The 17,967-nt window shown below is 39.7% G+C and overlaps 1 protein-coding gene across 1 annotated transcript; it reads left to right on the top strand.

Annotated features, from left to right (window-relative positions):
- The first annotated feature begins 3,795 nt into the window (after positions 1-3,795).
- Positions 3,796-17,481, top strand: lrrcc1 (leucine rich repeat and coiled-coil centrosomal protein 1). The gene is made up of 19 exons (XM_079173678.1): positions 3,796-4,050; positions 4,454-4,659; positions 4,797-4,862; positions 4,976-5,143; positions 6,770-6,936; positions 7,727-7,918; positions 8,365-8,564; positions 9,347-9,521; positions 10,449-10,597; positions 11,564-11,768; positions 12,073-12,212; positions 12,905-13,106; positions 13,710-13,895; positions 14,872-15,046; positions 15,371-15,534; positions 15,837-16,045; positions 16,297-16,434; positions 16,829-16,964; positions 17,234-17,481. Exons 1-19 carry the CDS (start codon positions 4,007-4,009, stop codon positions 17,342-17,344), a joined length of 3,033 nt encoding a protein of 1,010 aa, XP_079029804.1. The 5' UTR covers positions 3,796-4,006; the 3' UTR covers positions 17,345-17,481.
- The last annotated feature ends 486 nt before the right edge of the window (positions 17,482-17,967 follow it).

The following is a 17,967-nucleotide window of genomic DNA, read 5'->3' as shown; positions in this document are numbered from 1 at the left end:
TGACGGGAGTGACTGACGGCAGAGGAAGAGTTTTTCAAACTTGTTTTTTCGCTTCGTTTGCCTCATTAGAACATGACACTCCTGATGTGTACTTCATCTAAATGCTGGTTATAAATATTCTTCAGACGACTGCAAGGTCACCTGCAAAGAGCAATCTATAATTGCCCTTCAAGCTGATTGCCTCTCTGGAAAGTAAGGACAATATATTGTGTTCTTAATATATTGTGGTCTGTATTGTGCATAAAAATACAGTTACGTTATCAGTCAGAGGAATCATGAAACGCCCTCTTTTGTTGTAATGTTTGTTCTGTTTCTGTGCATTGAAAACTGTGACGAGTCAGGACGCTGGCAGCGAGAGAAGACTTGATAATTATGTGATTTTTCTTTATTTGTACATTTAACTGAAATGTAATTTATTCAGAATGTCTCCACACTGTTTGTCATCCGTTATACATGATAAGATGCATTTTGAATTCCGTTTACATTCTGTTTATGGTTGACAAAAAATGACAATTTTTTACTATCAGCATGTTAAAAACTGTGGCTATTATTATGGATCATTTGTATTCATTGCATCTGTTGTACAGCTATGGATGATAGCAGTTTTTGAAATAAACCCAGTCCTCCCAAAAACATAAAAAAACAGCCTACCAGAGTGTTGTGGCTTTGTTTTTTACAAACAATCGGGGAGGGGAAATGCAGTGTTTCCGTTTGGTTTTCTGGTCAGTAGATAAAATATTTATATTTACGTACAGCTTTAAAAATAACTTCAATCTTTTTAATAACCTTGTATGACACGAGAAGCAGTATTGGAAAGTGTCTACCTGACTACACTTATGCAACATGGCGGTAGGGATGAAAATGCCTGTCTGTCGAAATATCTAAACAACTATGGATTGTCATGGGACTTTTCTTCAGCCCTTCATGCTCCCCTTAAGATTAAATACAATTTTAAGGTAGTTGGACTTTCATGCGATTTTATTCATTGCATTGTGCTTTTCTCACTATTTTTGAGTCCAATTTACCATTTTTGCCAAATTGATATCGCGCTCACAAGAATGCCGGACGACAAACCCGAAAAACGTATTGCCGACAATGGCTGTCGCTGCTGCGGAGACATAATAATCATTAATAATGACAGTAATAACAATAATAACAGTCACAGAGCACATCTTCTGCATTGAGTACAGTACTTGGTATATTTTCCTGATTTTACTTACATATTTTGACTAAAGTAACATTGTCAATGAAGGACTTTTAACGGAGTATTTCTATAATATGGTATTTGAAACTTTACTGAAGTAAAGAATGTTTCCTCCAAACCTGCAGATCTGTGTGTCCCTCAGGATGAATTGTAGTAGGTTTAATGAGTCCAATACTTTAGTTTATGATTAAAAAATAATTGGCATTCCCTTCAGCCTCAGCTGTGCTTTGTGTGTAGTTCTATCAAATGCTAACATGATAAAGGCGGTGAATGTCAAACCTTCTTCACACATCAGTGTGTTTAGCATTGTCGTTGTTACGCTATGTCAAAGTAAAACATCACAGTGCCTCCAGCTTACTTCTGAGTAACTTTTCTCTCCACCTTCAAACCATTTTCGAAACAAATGGGAGTGGCAAGGTGAAAATAAAGTTGATGCTAAATGTACACTCCACTCAAGTTTAATTATTCCTGCATTAGTCCTATTCTGTAATTGGCTGTGAGAATTTTTTTTTTTTTAGTACAGTGCCCTTGAAAACTACATGCTTATGAGCGATAAGTGGTGGTGGGGCAGCAGCTGGCATTTCTAATTCACTCACTTCATTAGCACCAGATCATCATTTTCACAGGTTAAGGAGGGCCATTGGCTGGTTTTCAGGTATAATTGGCTCTATCATTGCTGGCTAGCAGCCAGTGAGTACAATGATCAGTCATGCAGCTCCTCTAATATGGACAATGTTCAGTGTGCAATGAACTGAATCAATCACCAGCCTTTCACTGCTGGATGAGTTATGTGTATAAGAGAGGTCAGTATCTTGATGATACATCTGTGATTAGCCATGCTTGAGCGAGGATGCACAACTTGCAGCAAGCTTTGTTTCACAGGCATCTAAGTCAAAGATAGAGCTATTGTTCAAGTTTTATAAATTATATCTTAGTGAAAGCCAGCATAAGGAGCTATTTATATTTCATATATTCCTCCATGAATAATGCCAAAATGGCAAAGTCTTCTGTCATCAGCTAAAGTCCTTCTAACTCTTTGTTCTTATAGTCAAAGTTGATTATTTCACTTTGACTCAAATTACTTTTCCCTTCACACTAAACTGGATACAATTTGTCACGTATTTGTTTGTGTGCTTGACACTTTCAAGAGTTTAAAAATAATTATTTTTTATAACATTTTCGTTGAGGCCAAAAGCCAATATTGATTCTCTGTTGGCTTTTTTTTCTTTTTTTCAATTGTGGTTTGGAGATCCCTATTAGTGTTGGTTCTATTAAATATACTGTGCCCTTAACAACTCTATTGTATGGTTGTGAGGCATCATAGAAAGATAGACAATAAATAATTAACAAATAAAAAAACAACAGAGATCATATTCAGTTGTTCACACAAATGGCAAGAGGAAGAGCAAAGAGTCATTTACATTGAAGACTATGTTATGGTTGCTTTGAGACAAAGGCATCATTTATATTATGCACAAGCATCTTTTCTTTGGCAGGCATAAAATATTGAGTTTTTCATGCAACAATTGGTGTCTGTTTCTCTCTGTATTTGCCCCATTTTTTAATGTGTGATTGCTGCCAGGAAGGGTACAAATTCTGAGGGAAGCAGCTGGTGCTTAAAAAGAATCAAGAATGAAGATGTGAAAAGCTGGAAGCAAACCCATATGTTCTTTATTTTAACTGATGAGTAAACACAAAGAAACACTGTCAGTTAAACACAGGGAGTGAAGGGAGCAGACACAAAAACATAGTTATGATGTGCGAGTGATTAACAACATGGGGTTGAAATTAGCAAATTTATAATAAATGCTGTAAAACTTAAAATGTATATGGTTTACATAATGGAGAGTCAATGTTTGTGTATTTTCTCTTGATTTAGTCACATATTTGATAAAACATGCTTATCGTATGTTATATGTTTTGGATTTATTAAACCATCAAAAAGCTTCAAAGTTCATTCCTGGAGTGCAGTTAAAAAAAACAATATCTCACGGTTTATTTAGTAGCTTCTTCGTCTGCTTATACGAAGATCATGCGATATGATCGAAAGCTCCAGAACAGTCAGTTTCCTTCTGTTTCCTAATTGAAAAAGGAACTTTGAAGCTCAATCTTTTCGTAATGTGCATATAGAGAAAAAAATATATATTAGACAGTTTGCAATTCCATGACAACTAAAGAACAGCCTCCGAAAAAGCCTTTATTACAATGTTACATGAAATCAGTATGCAAATACATAATGAGTACTTTTACTTCTAGTAGGCCTACTTTGAGTATATTTTGATGCTAATACTTTTGTGTACTTTTAGCTAAATAAAGTTTTGAATGCGGGACTTCTACTTGCAACAGAGTATTTCTACACTATGGTATTGGTACTTATCTGAGTTATTCTTCCTCCACTGGCTATGACGCGTGTGAACACAGATGCCCCGGATGTTACCGTTGACTACGTCACATAAACAGGAAGTACGATGCTAAAAGCGGTTATTTCAATTATCCGACTGTAAAAGAGGCTCAAAACAATAAAAACAAACGTGTTAACGAACGCACGAATCCTGGCCTTGGTTGTTAGAAAATACAACACAACATTTGTTGGCTGTTCCGGCTTCGGTAACTGTGGTTTGTAAATGTTAACCTCCTGAGCTAGGTCGCTGGTAAACTTTTGCTAGGATGCTAGGTTAACTTAGCTAAAGGTTTTCGGGATGTGTTTGCAAGTTCCATGAGCCTGCAGACTACTTAACGGTTACACAGTCTACATTACAAACGTGTAATTAACGGTAAAATAACTGGCTGCATGTCGTCGTTATGGGAGAGAAGGAGCTGAGTCTTCTTGACAAGAATATAACAAGGTAAAGTCATTGTTTTTGTTTATTTTATTCACTGAACACATGTGCCCTGAGTTGTATGAAACGTTGAATTCATTAAATTTGCCTTCAAAACATTAACAAAAGTGCAGAAATATTTATATAGCTGTTGTACTTTTATTTTTTTACTTTTATGTTATAAAATACTTAAAACAATCTGAGATAGAGAAGTCATTCGCATAGTTCATGTCCACATTAAGCTCACAGCCTGTAAGAGGGAGGTAGATTTTTCTTCATTTTAGGGGCTCACAATCCCAAGATATAAGATATACTGAATATATTTTTGTAGACGTTATCTTCATTTTTTTTTACACTTTTTGGGCACAAAACTTCCCCTTTTTCCCTTCCACGGTGAATCTGTCATTTCATAGTGTTTCTTTCTGTCTAGTTTGCTGGACGTCCCCCTGAGTCCCACTGTAACATCACTCAATCTGCACTGCAATCACATCCCCGGGATCGAGGGCCTGACCTCCGCTTGGCACCTACGGCACTTGGACCTTTCCTCCAATCGCATTTCTAAGATTGAGGGTCTAAGCTCCCTCACTTTCCTGAGGACTTTAAATTTATCCTGTAACTTAATCACCAAGGTTGAAGGTGAGTGTTTTGTCACAGTTTTACTCTGACGATGAATGTTTCAGCTTTGTGGGTGTTCTCCAAGTAATGATTCTTCATTACAGACTCTTTGAGCTGTGAAATCACTCAGTTGTTAATGTCCCCTCCCTTTACCTCAGGACTGAATGGCCTTGTGAACTTAACAAGATTAAACTTGTCCTACAATCGGATAAACAACCTCACTGGTGAGTTGAACACCGACTGACCATTGTTGTGTCATTCTTTCTCTGCGATCAAGTATAAACATGAACAAGTGACTGACAAGTCAATACTGTTGATTCCTGATGTATTTTTCTAGGCTTGTTGTATCTTCATGGCACGGAATACAAGCTGAAGCACCTCAGTCTTCACAGCAACGATCTGGACAACATCAATCACCTCCTGCAGTGCCTGCTTGGATTGCAAAGTTTAAGAGAGGTCACTTTGAGCCAGGGTGGCAGAGACAACGCTGTGTGTAGGTCACCAGGTAAGTTGTAACTAGTGGTTGGAATGTATTATTACTGTAATATTACCTGTAGATATTTACTCAGGTAAACTTTCAGTCTTTCACCTTCACTTCCAGGAGTATATAGATCCATCTATGCCCATCCTCACATTCAGGTTTAACAGATCTATATTCCCCCGCATACCCAAAGGCAAACAGCCTACATACCTATGTGTGTACTTCTACTTCAATCTGGCATCAATTTTCTTATTTTCCTTTCTTACACATGCTCATCCCACACTCTATTAAACACAAAAATATGTACATTAGAACCAAGCAAGCTTACATTTATGTTATTCCCATTAAGAAGGGAAAGGACTGGAGCATGAAACTAAAGTGAAATCATACAAAATATCAATTAGGGATTATACATTTAATTAATTTATTCAAAATTTGATAGAATTTGTCTTTTTGGATCCTCAAAGAAAAAGTCAACCTTTCCATTTTTAATATTTTACTCACAAAAAAAAAACCATGCAACAAGCTTGTAGTTGTTTGTTTGGGAGGGATGTATTTCCAATTTTTTAAGACGTCTATCTCTGGACAGAAGCATCTGCAACGCTAATGTAAAATTGGCATAAGATTGAAAGCCCTGCATATAACCTTACCAAATAATGCTCAGTTCTTGTTTAACACGTACTTATTCAACTTCATGGTCCTTTTGGAGGCTTTATATTTTGCTATTCTGTCCACCACATTTCTATTAATGAGGGTAGACTAAATATCCGAAACACCTCTCAATTCAACAGCACCACAAACCACAGACTCCAGAACCAAAATTCTTTAAAACAGTTTGAACGATACAATCATCATGAAGGTAGGATTTATTAAGATATTGCGATTAAACTGCCAACTGAGTTTATAGGTTTGATTTGTGTGCTATAAACGGCTGATTTTGTTTCTCTCTCTCTCTCTCTCTCTCTCTGTGTCTCTCTCTCTCTCTCTCTCTCTCTCTCTCTCTCTCTCTCTCTCTCTCTCTCTCTCTCTCTCTCTCTCTCTCTCTCTCTCTCTCTCTCTCTCTCTCTCTCTCTCTCTCTCTATAATAAATAAAATAAAATAATAATGAAAGCACAATGAAAATCAGTGGAAGTTGACAGCTAAAAATAGTAATGACTGGTATATTTATCTCTTTACACATCTTATGTCAGTTTCTTTTCATAATTGTATTGACTGAATTCATATGAATGCAACATCTTTGCCGTGTTTTCCTTTTCAGTTATGCTGTGCACCCATTATCCATATCTCCCAGTTCATGATTAATTCACAGCAGTAGCTGTTGAGAGCAAGTATTTAAATCCATGAGGACACACTTAAATTATTCTTACAACCTTTGCTGTCAATATGTGAAGTTACACTTCTAGTGCTCAGTTCTCATTGGGTGAGCTGCATCAATAGTGCATATGAGGATAGTACACACAGAGGAGAAGTTAATCATTAAGATATAGATTATTTGATGTTGTTCAACATAACCACCCTAACACCTGATGCTTTAGCTAAGCCATAAACAACTAATGTGACAATAATATATAATGGAGTTCGTGGACGGTCTTGCAGCTCTTTCCTTGTCAGGTTTTTGTAATGTATGTATGTGTGTCTGTGTCACTGCAGGTTACAGAGAGATTGTTATTCAGTCGTTGCCACAGATCTCTGCTCTGGATGGTCTGGACCGGCTGGGAAATCCATCACATCTAGGTCTAGGTAGTCCCTGTGATATCCCCGGTCTGGAGGACTATGTGGACCTCCTGCTGTCCTCGGATACTAGTCACAATGAAGCGGTAAGTTTTGATGCCATACCACCATCAGTAGCCTTATATTTATACGATTATACTTCATTTTAAATGAAAAAAGGTCGGTATTGTATACTGAAAGTGTTTGGGAGACTTATTTAACTAGGAAACCTTGCTGTGAAGTGATGGTGCTGATCATTGAGCCACTGTGTCATTATATAACCAAAGTAGTGCTTGTAAATAGCAGATTCCCAGTGGTCACTGAATGGCTGAACTATTATGTTGTTGAGGTGTCCACCAATAATGTCCGAGACACGCTACACCCTAGAAATCTTGCTATTAAAATAATTAATTCACCAGTTGATTAGTCGATTTAATGTAACTATAGTTAAACAAATACTTGTATCAAGGAGGAGGCTGTAGTGTTTTTAGCCTGAAATAAGAGATACGACGGTGGCTAGTGGTATTTAGTTATCCTGGTTTTCGCCCCCCTAAGCAGGCTAAGACTGTCTCGCGTGTATATTTCGGGGGGTGCGTTCGCTACCGAGGTCAGAGGTTATTGAACAAGCCGTCTTCCAGCGCTCCATTCGGAGGTGGGAGGGGGTATCGGTTACGCAGCTAGGCTGTACACCTTTTCAATGTAATATAGTGGATTTATATCAAGAAAGTAGAAGTTAAGGAATCTAATATCTTACCAATAAGTTGCTTATTAAAAGTTAAATCTTAAATTCATCGCACCAGATGGCAAAATGCACATTTTTCTCTTAAGCAAAACCAGCTGCAGTGTAACACAACAAAATGAAAAAAAAGCAAGTTCAAGTCTAAGTTTCCATTGCAGGTTAGAGAAGATGTCGCTCTCACCACACCCCGCATCGATGAGGTGCTGACCCAGTTTCGTCAGCGGATTGTCTCCGAAGCGATCACAGATCCGGTTGGACAGATTTGCTCCACTGTGGCCAATCCAGCAGACCCAGTTAACGAACAACGCATCAGGAAACTGGAGCACCAGATGTCCCAGCTCATCCAGAAGGTGCTTATTTTACACCTGCTGGAAGCCATTAAGTCAATAATTAAGAAGTATTTGTGTGAGGTATGCAGCAGGTGAGAGTGGGTGAAGAAAAAAACATTGATGGATTATATTTAGATTAAAGAAAACAACAGTACTTAGCCTGCATAGGTAATGGTCCTCTTTTACAAAATAGGTTATAAATGATATTAGAAACTGGAGTATTTCATCATTTTCCCCTAAAGATGCCTTTGGGATCTGCTTAATTTGTCAGTTCTAGATTAAGTATTCGTGGTTTCCAGGCAGCAGATTGAATTAGATTCACAAGTTGTTTTTTCTAAGTGTTACTATTCATGTTGCTGTTATATCTATCAAATATATCCTGTGTTTTATTCATTTATAATTTAGTTTGTATTTATGCAAACAGTTAGTTGTCACATATTTTGAGTATTTCTGCGAATTTCAACCAGGCTCCTGTAGGTGACAAATCCAGTAGCCCTACTCATTCTGTGGCAACGGTACGGAAAGCCAAGAGGGACACCGACCGCACGTCAGAGAGTGAGTGTGACAGCGGGAAGGAAAACAGGAGGCGCACCAGGATCCCCAAACACCGTAACAGCATATCATCGAGGACGACGCCCAAGAAGATCAAGGGCCGGAGATCAGACAGGTGATTTCACACCGAAATATCTCTGCACAAAAAAGATGTTTCAGTAACGAGAATAACTTGTTTTGCCGTCATATTAACGTGTGTTTTCCCTGATTTTGTTATAGTAGCTAAATGCCACCCACACAAAGCCTAAAATTCATCAGAACTCTCTGTTAATGTTTTAAAACTCAACTGTGTGAAGACATTTAAGCTCTATTAGACTCTATAACAAAATCAGGGAGAGTACCTGTGAGTAATGATAATCATACATGCAAGTGTTTATGATGGTGTAATTAACAAAGCCTGCTTTCATGATAATCAAACACAATATGCAGCAATGAGTATTTCCATTTCAAACAGCATGCGTCAACATAATATTATCAGGTATCTTGAAGATAAAGGAAACCCTTTTATGTCTCAGCTGGAAGGCGGTGACACGTTTTCTTCTCTGAGCGATGTGGTGAAGTTTCCTCCTCTCTGTTAGATATTACAACTGCCATCTGAGTCCCATGATTAACGATCGTGCTTCAGTGGTCTACCCCCTCATCTTACTTCATCAGCCACTGATGACATGTTCAGGACGTAGTAATTTAACTTAAGTAAGCTCCCGACTGGCCTCATCCGAGGCAAGGTGATTTTGAAATATAAGCTCCAAATTCAATTCAAAGTTGTTCAAACTTTGCTGACCTATAACAGTGAGCAAGTTGTCTGCTTTGACCTTTATTGAACCAGACTTAAGCTTGAGGGCTGTTGTATATCAATTTTACAGCTTGTGCAATACTCGTGATTTGTTTTATGTGCAGTGATCAGGAGAATCATAAACAGAGGAGTTTAAAGTCTGCTGAGGGGCACATGAGGCCGGCTGGCGGCCTAGGGGGTACAGCCTCAGCGGGGCTGATGAGGAGAGGACCTGTGAGAGCTGCTGAGGCCTCAGGCAGCATGAAACCCAAGTCCAATGAGGAGGAGGAAACCTACAGGGTACGACATGGATCGCTCACCTGTGGTCTGAACAACAGCTTGAATGTAATATGAAAAAGGTTATGTCTTTGTACAAGAGGAGCATAGACATCCTCCGGGTGTTTGCACTCGTATCTCTGTGAAGGCATAATTTATTTTTATTTTACACAAAACTAATACAAAACAACATGCACATACAGGAACAGATTAATAGATACCCATAAAACGAAGACAATAACAAACATTTTCTAATCTACAATATGATTGTGTTTTTAGTTTATCATTGTGGTCCTCTAACAGGTGCAATATGAATATAAAGATGTGAATACTCATTAAAAGTGTACATACATAAAGAATCTTATTTTCCATTCCCCTTTAATATGCCAGCCACCATTTTTCTTACTTTTATTCTATATTTAAAGCCCAACCTTCACCCTGACTGAGAGTGTCCCGCCCATGCTACAACATTAAATTCTGGTTATCCAGCGACGTATCATTTAACTCCTGTGACGTTGTCGGACTCCTGATAGACACTTTAATTTAGAAAAATAGGATCGGGTTTTCTTTTTACCAAAGGTTATTTTTGGTATCATTACCCACAATGCAACTCGACTGCCAATGATTTGGTCCGAGATTTGGGTGTGTTATGCTAGTAGTGGCTAATGTAGTCTCGAGCTTGTTGTCCTCAGACCCTTGAGACACCGACTCAAATCACTTGATGGAATTTATCTGATTTCACTCAGCTCCCTGTGGAGCCACAAAAGGCTTTATGCAATGTTTTAAACATGTGCAGTGGTACTCCCTAAGACCTGTAAACAGACTTTGATGTGTAAAATCCATGGAGCTTATCAATATATTTTTTTCATATACCGATACTTGAACCCTTTCAAACAGTCAATGTTATATTATTCATGCCGTATTCAGCATTTGTGTATGTGCATGTGTTAGGCTATTGTGGAAGAGCGTGACCAGGAAAGGGAGAGGCGTTGGAAGGCTGAGCAGGCTGTGAGGAAACTAACAGAGGATCGAAAGTGCCTGCAGACAAAGGTCAGCGAGGAGAAAGACCTGCAGAGCATGGCCCTGCACACCACCGACAGGTAAGAGGAAAACCGGCTGGACACACACAGACACTCGCTGGCACACAAACTTCCACATGAATCGGTGCAGTAGCTCTAAAGCAGATATCATGAGTAAAAGGGATAATTGGACTTGTCTCTGTGGATTTTAGTTGTCAACTGCATAATGGATTCTCATCCATTTCAGCTCTCTTCATCTTTTGTATTGGCTCTCCTGAGATCAGGACGCGCTGCTTGTCTCGTTCTTGAACAATGAGTATCCATCCCACCATTAAAAATCCTCACTATCATTGTCCTGTAGCCTCTCATAAAATCAAGCACACATTTTGGCTCCATTACTCCAAAACCCTAAAGTAGTTCCTGCAGTTGCCTTCAATGTTAAAGCTATTCGTATAAAAATCATTAACCTACGCACCCAAACCTGTGAGACCGTTTGGCTTTGACACTGCACTCATTGAGCCAGGAGTAAGTATTATAAGTATCAAACCTGCTGAGATAAATCTGCATTATGGTTGTAATTAGAATCTTGGTGACAGGCATATGTCGGCTGCATTACGTGAATCAATCTTAACTGTCACTGTGTAATGACACTGATCACGGCAGCGACTGTTGACTCCCTCACTCATCAGGCTTACAGTGAAATGACTCACCAGGGCTAATTAATGAGGGGACAACTGTAGGTGGTCGTACAGTTTTTCCTGAATTCTCCATGTGTCTTCTGTCTTTTTTTTACTTTCTACCAGACAGCCCTTTTATATGTTTTTTCATTTTGCCATTTTCACTATATTTCCATTTTCTCTTCCTCACAATAAGGTTTTGACTCTGCTGTAATGTCATATTTCTTCAAGTTTACAAGCTATCACATTTTTAACAGCAGGCAATAAAACACGGGTCAATCAAGGGCACCACAGCATTGACAGTGGTTGCCTATACCAGTCATTCAGGGTATTACTCCCGCTGCTCTTATCATGCGTTCTACCCACACAGACTGAAAGAATTGTTGCTAAAGGAGCGATCGGGTCGCTCTGAACTGCAGACTCGTGTTGAGGAGCTGGAGGGGAGGTGTCGGTCCCTAACCCAGCATGTGGACCAGGCCCGCAGCAGTGAAGAACAACACAGAACTGCACTGCGCAGACTGGAGGAAAGCATTTCCCATGGAGAGGCACTCAGGGCTCGCCAGCAGGCTGAGGAGGTACAGTGGTTGGTTTATTATACCCGAGAAGTCTTGAATCACTGTTGTGTTCGTTCAGTCAGGAAATCAGAGCTATTTAGAGTCATAAACATATGAAAATGTCATGCTGTTTCTGTTACCTACAACTGAGCATGTTAACTCCCGATGTCACTATTATTTTTAATTAAACCAGCGTAGTAGTTCAGTGATCTCTCCTGCAGAGGGAATGTATGCAGCCAGATGAAAGCGTGCAGCAGAGAGAGTACATTCAGCTCTGACAATATCTACTAAAACATGGTATAAAACATGTGCCGACCTTCCTCAGATGAAGCGGCACCAGGAGCTGGAGAACAAAGCAGTGGCTCTGAAGAGAGAGTCGGACATCCAGAGAGCCTCAGTGCGTCAGTACAAAGACAAAATGCAGCAGCTGCATGAACTGCTGGCATCCAGGGAACAAGAGCACAGGTACACCTGAAGGTCATTATTCTGGATCACTGGAGTGTTAGTATGAAATTCCTTCTTTCTGTTGCTCTCCCTCCTCTACAGCTCAACAAAATAAAAACACTGTCCAGGTACTGCAAAGAGGGAATTTCCTACCAAAAAGTCTGATTAGCTCAGTCTGCTGCAGCCTCATATTAGTCGCATATAAACTTTTGAATACAGTTTTTCACAAAACGAGGACTTTTGATTTTGTCCCCAATCACTTATATTGCTTTAGAGGAGATCTTTTAATGATAGAGGTACAAACAGGAGCACTATTGTTATAATAAAGACTTGGAAAAGGGTGAACCTATCCTCTAATAAGTTTTCGGGGGATTTAATATTTAATATTGGTAACTACTTTCTATTTGTAGCAAAATTACTTCATACATCTGCTCTAAATTAAATTATTCAAATAATTACCTTTTTAAATATTTACTAGTGGATATTGATTTCATGCCATGTGGCAGCCCGTTAGACACATTTATCATTTATACTCTTTATTGCTAAATATTAAAATTTGAGTCCTCAATTTACTGGATTTATTTTAAATATACAGTTGGAATTTCATGTTTTGACCCACAAATTTCCATTTGCATGCCATCCTATTTGTGTTAAGGCCCCAGCGGCCTTTAGAAACAGCTCAGTTTCCCATGCTCGTTTGTATTGTTTCACAGAAAACAGCTGGATTTGCGGTTGCAGCCTGGCGGGGCAGATTTCAGAGAGGCAGTGGCGAAAGAAGTTGCGTCAGTGGAACAGAGACACGGCCACAAGGAGGTGGAGCTGCAGGAGAAACTGTCAGAGGGCAGGAAACAGTACGCTGCTCTGGAAGACGAGTTCCGCATGGCGCTAACCATCGAGGCCGCTCGCTTCTCTGAGGTCTGATTAAAGATGGAGTCATGCCATACAGGTGGCCTGTAATCACTGAAGTGTTGTCTTAAATTTGGCTCTACATTCTCTGTACAGTTAAGCTGATAAAGTATTACTGTGTCCAGTAAAAAGTGAAATGATTGACCTGGAATTGACCCCAATCTAGATAGATTTAGCGTTAATGTGAACGCTGAGATTGAATTAGGGTCGTCTGACATTAGATTAGTCTGTAATTGACACAGAAAGAATGTTATACAAAAGGATTGTATTTGAATCAATCTTCTCTTTATGGTTACAGAATTCATTAATTCATTCGGCACAAAATGTAATCTTCTCTTGATTGCTACCGCTCACACAATTTTCTACTGATAGGCTTCAACCTTTGACCTTTCGGTAAAGTCTGAATAAGATGCAGATTGTGAGTTGAACGCTGGCGAATGTAAACCTTTAAAAAAAAGAAAAATAGCTTTCTTTAGATACGTACCTCTGAAACATTTTCTGTCAGAATGTGACATTGACTGATTACATTGTCAAGTCAGGTAATGCTCCAATCAAAGTGCTTCACTCTGTTCAACTCTCCTTCGATTCCACGTCCTCGCTCTGCTTCTGCAGGTGAAGGAGGCTTGTGATCAGATGACTGCAGAGCTGTTGGGGCTCAAGGCAAGCCTCGCCCAGACCCAGCAGAGGGAGAAGAAATCGGGTTCCCTGGTGCAGGAGCTCACCGCCATGGTCAAAGAACAGAAGACCCGCATCACTGATCTCATCAAAGCCAAGAGAGATGCTGTCACTGATCTAAAGGTACAGCATTAAAGTAAAAGAGTGAGATCTGACTGAATTATTTAGAATAAATTCTCTGATCTGGTGTGAAAAATCACATATCTAAGCAGTGTTGGGCGAGCTACTTGTAAAGTATAGTGAGCTAAGCTACCAGTAACTCCGCATTAAATTCAGCTTCGCTACACTGAAACTACGTCCTGGAGAAATTCTTCAAGCTAAGCTGCAGCAACATGGCAAAAGTAGTTTAACTACATCAAAGGTATTTTTTCTTTACATTAAATATTCAATCCTGCACCTTAATACAATAGAATATGCACCTGCCTTGCACTTATGTCTAGGCACTACTCTGTCTGTAGCATATTAATATAACTAAACAGTGAATGTGCAACTCCCTCTGGATCAATTCCTCCCTGTTCTCACCCTCTGCCACCTTTTTATGACGTAAACACAAGCTTGCTTGTCTGTATTTCCTGCAGCAGAGACGCGATGTCATCGTCGCTGTTTATTTGTCCCAGTCCACCCCTGCTGTCAGCTATACATGCACATACTGATCCCAGAGCAGTTTTATTTCAGACCGCAGGAGAAAACTCTGCTTTCAGAAATGCTCGGGAAAATGTAGCTTGTGTGGACGCTACCTCACTACTTGATCAATAAAAGAGCTGAGCGACTAAAAAGCTATTTAATTCAGAAAACTGCGACACTCGCACCACGTTGCTGAGAAATGTTATTGAAACAGTAACTCCACTACATGTAGCCCCTCTACTGCCCAACACTGTATACAAGATACAATAGAGATAAGCAGTTCTGGGCATCAGTCATATTGTTCAGCCTGAGCCTTTAGCAGACTTTTAAGACCTCATGAATGCTGAATGGTCCAGCTGCCTTTCCATCTGTCAGCCATGACAGATGGCTGTTGATCATTAATACTCTCTGTCTCTCTCTCTCTCTCTCTCTCTCTCTGTGTGTCTCTCTCTCTCTGTTTCTGTCCCTCTGCCAGAACCGCCTGCATTCCTTGGAAACAGAGGTGGAGCAGGACCGGCGTCTCGGTCTGCAGCTCGAGTTGCTCAAGAAGGACAAGGCTCGACTGTTGTCTCAGCTGACAGCTCAGGAGTCGGTGATCGATGGCCTCAGGGCAGAGAGGAGGATCTGGGGCCAGGAGCTCGCTCAACAAGGTGGGAGGCGACCAGGAGACATGCGTTCCCCACTTAGAATGAGCCTTTTAGTACATGGAACACTTTGACAACTAGTTTTAGTTGCTCATCCGACACTAGTATAGGTTTTCTCTTAAGTCCAACTCTTATATATTGGCCAGCAGAGTGAGTCACTCACTTTAGAGTCAGTATGAAGGAGCTGTTTGGCTTAATACTGTATGTGCTAATGTTTTATTTAATTTGTAACAAGTAAAGCCTGTCATCTAGTGGTTATTTGTGAGAAACACACTCAGTAGACCTTCCAAAGAAATCCAATTTACAATTGTATGTACTTGTCTTTACAAGGAGCGTCTTTGGCTCAGGATCGTGGACGCCTGGAGGCGAGGATAGAGGTGCTGAACGCTGAGCTGGAGACTCAGAAGAAACGGAGCGAGAGGGACAACGATGCCCTAAAAATCAAAACCAAAATCATTGATGACCAGACAGAGACCATCCGCAGACTCAAAGAGGTAGTGGGAAATAACATTTATATTTACAATCAACACTTGCAATGATTAAGGCACTTGCAAATGACAAGGTTGTTCAAAATGTACCAAAACATCATTTCATTATTGAAATCAATATGTCGTTCCTAAAACAAAAGAGCTCGTCATACAAGAACCTGTTACTGCTTCAACGTTTGTATTTGTGCATTTTAACATGAACATTACTATGTGACTGGTTTATGGGTGTTTCTGTATTTCTATCGACACGCCTTCTGTTTTTATCGTGGAACACACTGAAGCCATTTCTCCGTCTTCCTGCCGTCTAGACCCTGCAGCAGCGCGATGATCAGATCCGTAGACTGAGTGAGGAGGCGGTCAAGGCCCAGAAGAGGTTCCAGCAGCAGCTGGAGGAGGAAACGGCTCAGCAGGCTGAGCTGAGGGAACGGCTGGAGCATGTAAGCCTGCGCAAGGAGGAGCTGAAACAGCAGCTGGAGGACAAGGAGGCGGAGCTTGAGGAGATCAAAAGAGTTTACAGGCAAGCGTCCCATCACAAGCACACACAGATTACTAGATATACAGTAGCTACAAACATAGATATACCGGAACAAATGTTTGGAAGTATTATTTAATAGGAATAACTGATGTTGTACTGTTTCGAGTAAAGACCACTACGGCTCATGACCGGAACCAGCTCCCCCTAACGTCTTCCTGATCAGATCTGTTTCTTCTCCATCACCAAGTTTATTTTTTTTTAATATATTACTCCATATTTCTTTTTTCTACCAGTGATTCCAGTAAGAAGTGGCAGGCGAAGGCAGACCTGCTGACTCGGCTGGAGAACCAGGTGAAGCGCATGAAGGAAAACTTTGATTCCAAGGAACGTTTGCTGCTGGAAGAAAGAGACAAAGCAACAGAAGCGCACAAGTATGATACAACACATCCAAGCAAAAATCTGCTGTTCTGTTACATTTTGGGCCAATGTGTAGTTATCAAGTCTCAGTTCTAATAGCCCACATGTTGTTGTTTTTTTAGACTATCATTAAACATGGCTCCTCCATCCCTCTCTCAAACCCAAAAGCTAGAAAACTTTGAAGATTCATAATAGTAATAACATATTAGTTATGAAGTCAAATCCTGATCAGGGTGTATTAGATCCCCTGAGACAGAAGCAGAAGATAAATACAATATTAGTTTATGTTTATGTCAGTGATTCCATTCTGGGGCCGTCCACCCTAGAAATGTTATTGTACCCGGGCAGTTAGCGTGACACCCAAGTGTCTTCTATAACATTATGTTTTATTTGTTGTTTGTCTTGCAGAGATGCGGTAGAGAAGTTGCACTGTGTGGATGATGCATTTCGTCGACAGCTGGAGTCTGGCCAGGTTACCCATCAAGCTGAGCTGCTTCGACTGGCGAATGAGAAGCAGAAACAGATTGAACAAGCCAATCAGAAGGTAAAATACACATACTAGGATAGTTTTCTGGCTTTGTGCCAGAGTGTTCATATGTAACATATATGAACAAAATCCAAGTCCAGCCCTCAACTCTAATGTGGATCAGGATTAATCAGTGTGTGGTAAATACACTACAAATAGTCTGTTGTAATGTTTGATATTGTACAGTAGTGTGATTTTCTAGTGTTTTACCTTCTTTGCCATTCAAAAAGGTTCTTGTATTTAACTATTATAAAATTTAAATAAAGAGTTGTGTGTGTCTTCTTCAGGTGTTTGAAGTGGAGGAGGAGATGCGTCAGCTGTTGGAGGAGACAGAAACCAACAAGAGAATCATGGAAGAGAAGATGAAACGTCTCACAAGTGTACTTAAAGACTTCTAACAAATTAAATGACTTTGCAGCTATTTCAATATATGAATTTAAACACTAGAGTATAATTAATTATTTTAAATTAATAAATGTTTTTATATACACTGTTAAATTATTTTTTGTATTTTAGTATATCACGATTTGTCTAATAAACACTCTTAAGCTGATTTTTGTCTTTTTCTTGAAATTATACATAAAGTTGTGTTAACACAACTTTAAGATGAGAACGCAGGGTTTGATGGGAAATATTTATAAAAACTTTATATGTATGTCATATTTCATCCACAAATAAAAGACTCGACGATTCAAGAACTATGATTTCCCAAAATAATAAAAAAATGGTTTTAAAAACTAAAGAATGACAGTAAATCAAATAAGTATGAAGTAAGTTTAACTAATATTAGTATTGTTTGAGTGTCCGGTTGAAGGGGGAGGGGGGGCTCAAAATCAGGTTGAGGAGGGGCATCACTGGGGAGGGGGCTCGAGCGGGACCAGTGTTGCCACGGCAACTGTAACCTAACGTAACGTAACGTCCGTTGATTTAAAACCCCGCAGGTTCAACCGTCGTCCCGTCGAGATAACAGACGTTATGTTGGAGTGTAATGCTCGTTGTTTCTAAAGTTAGTTAAAACACG

Source organism: Pholis gunnellus, assembly GCF_910591455.1.
Source record: "Pholis gunnellus genome assembly, chromosome: 14".
NCBI classification, from domain to species: Eukaryota; Metazoa; Chordata; class Actinopteri; order Perciformes; family Pholidae; genus Pholis; species Pholis gunnellus.
Note: the sequence above shows the minus strand (reverse complement) of the source record. Positions and strands in the feature narration are given on the sequence as shown.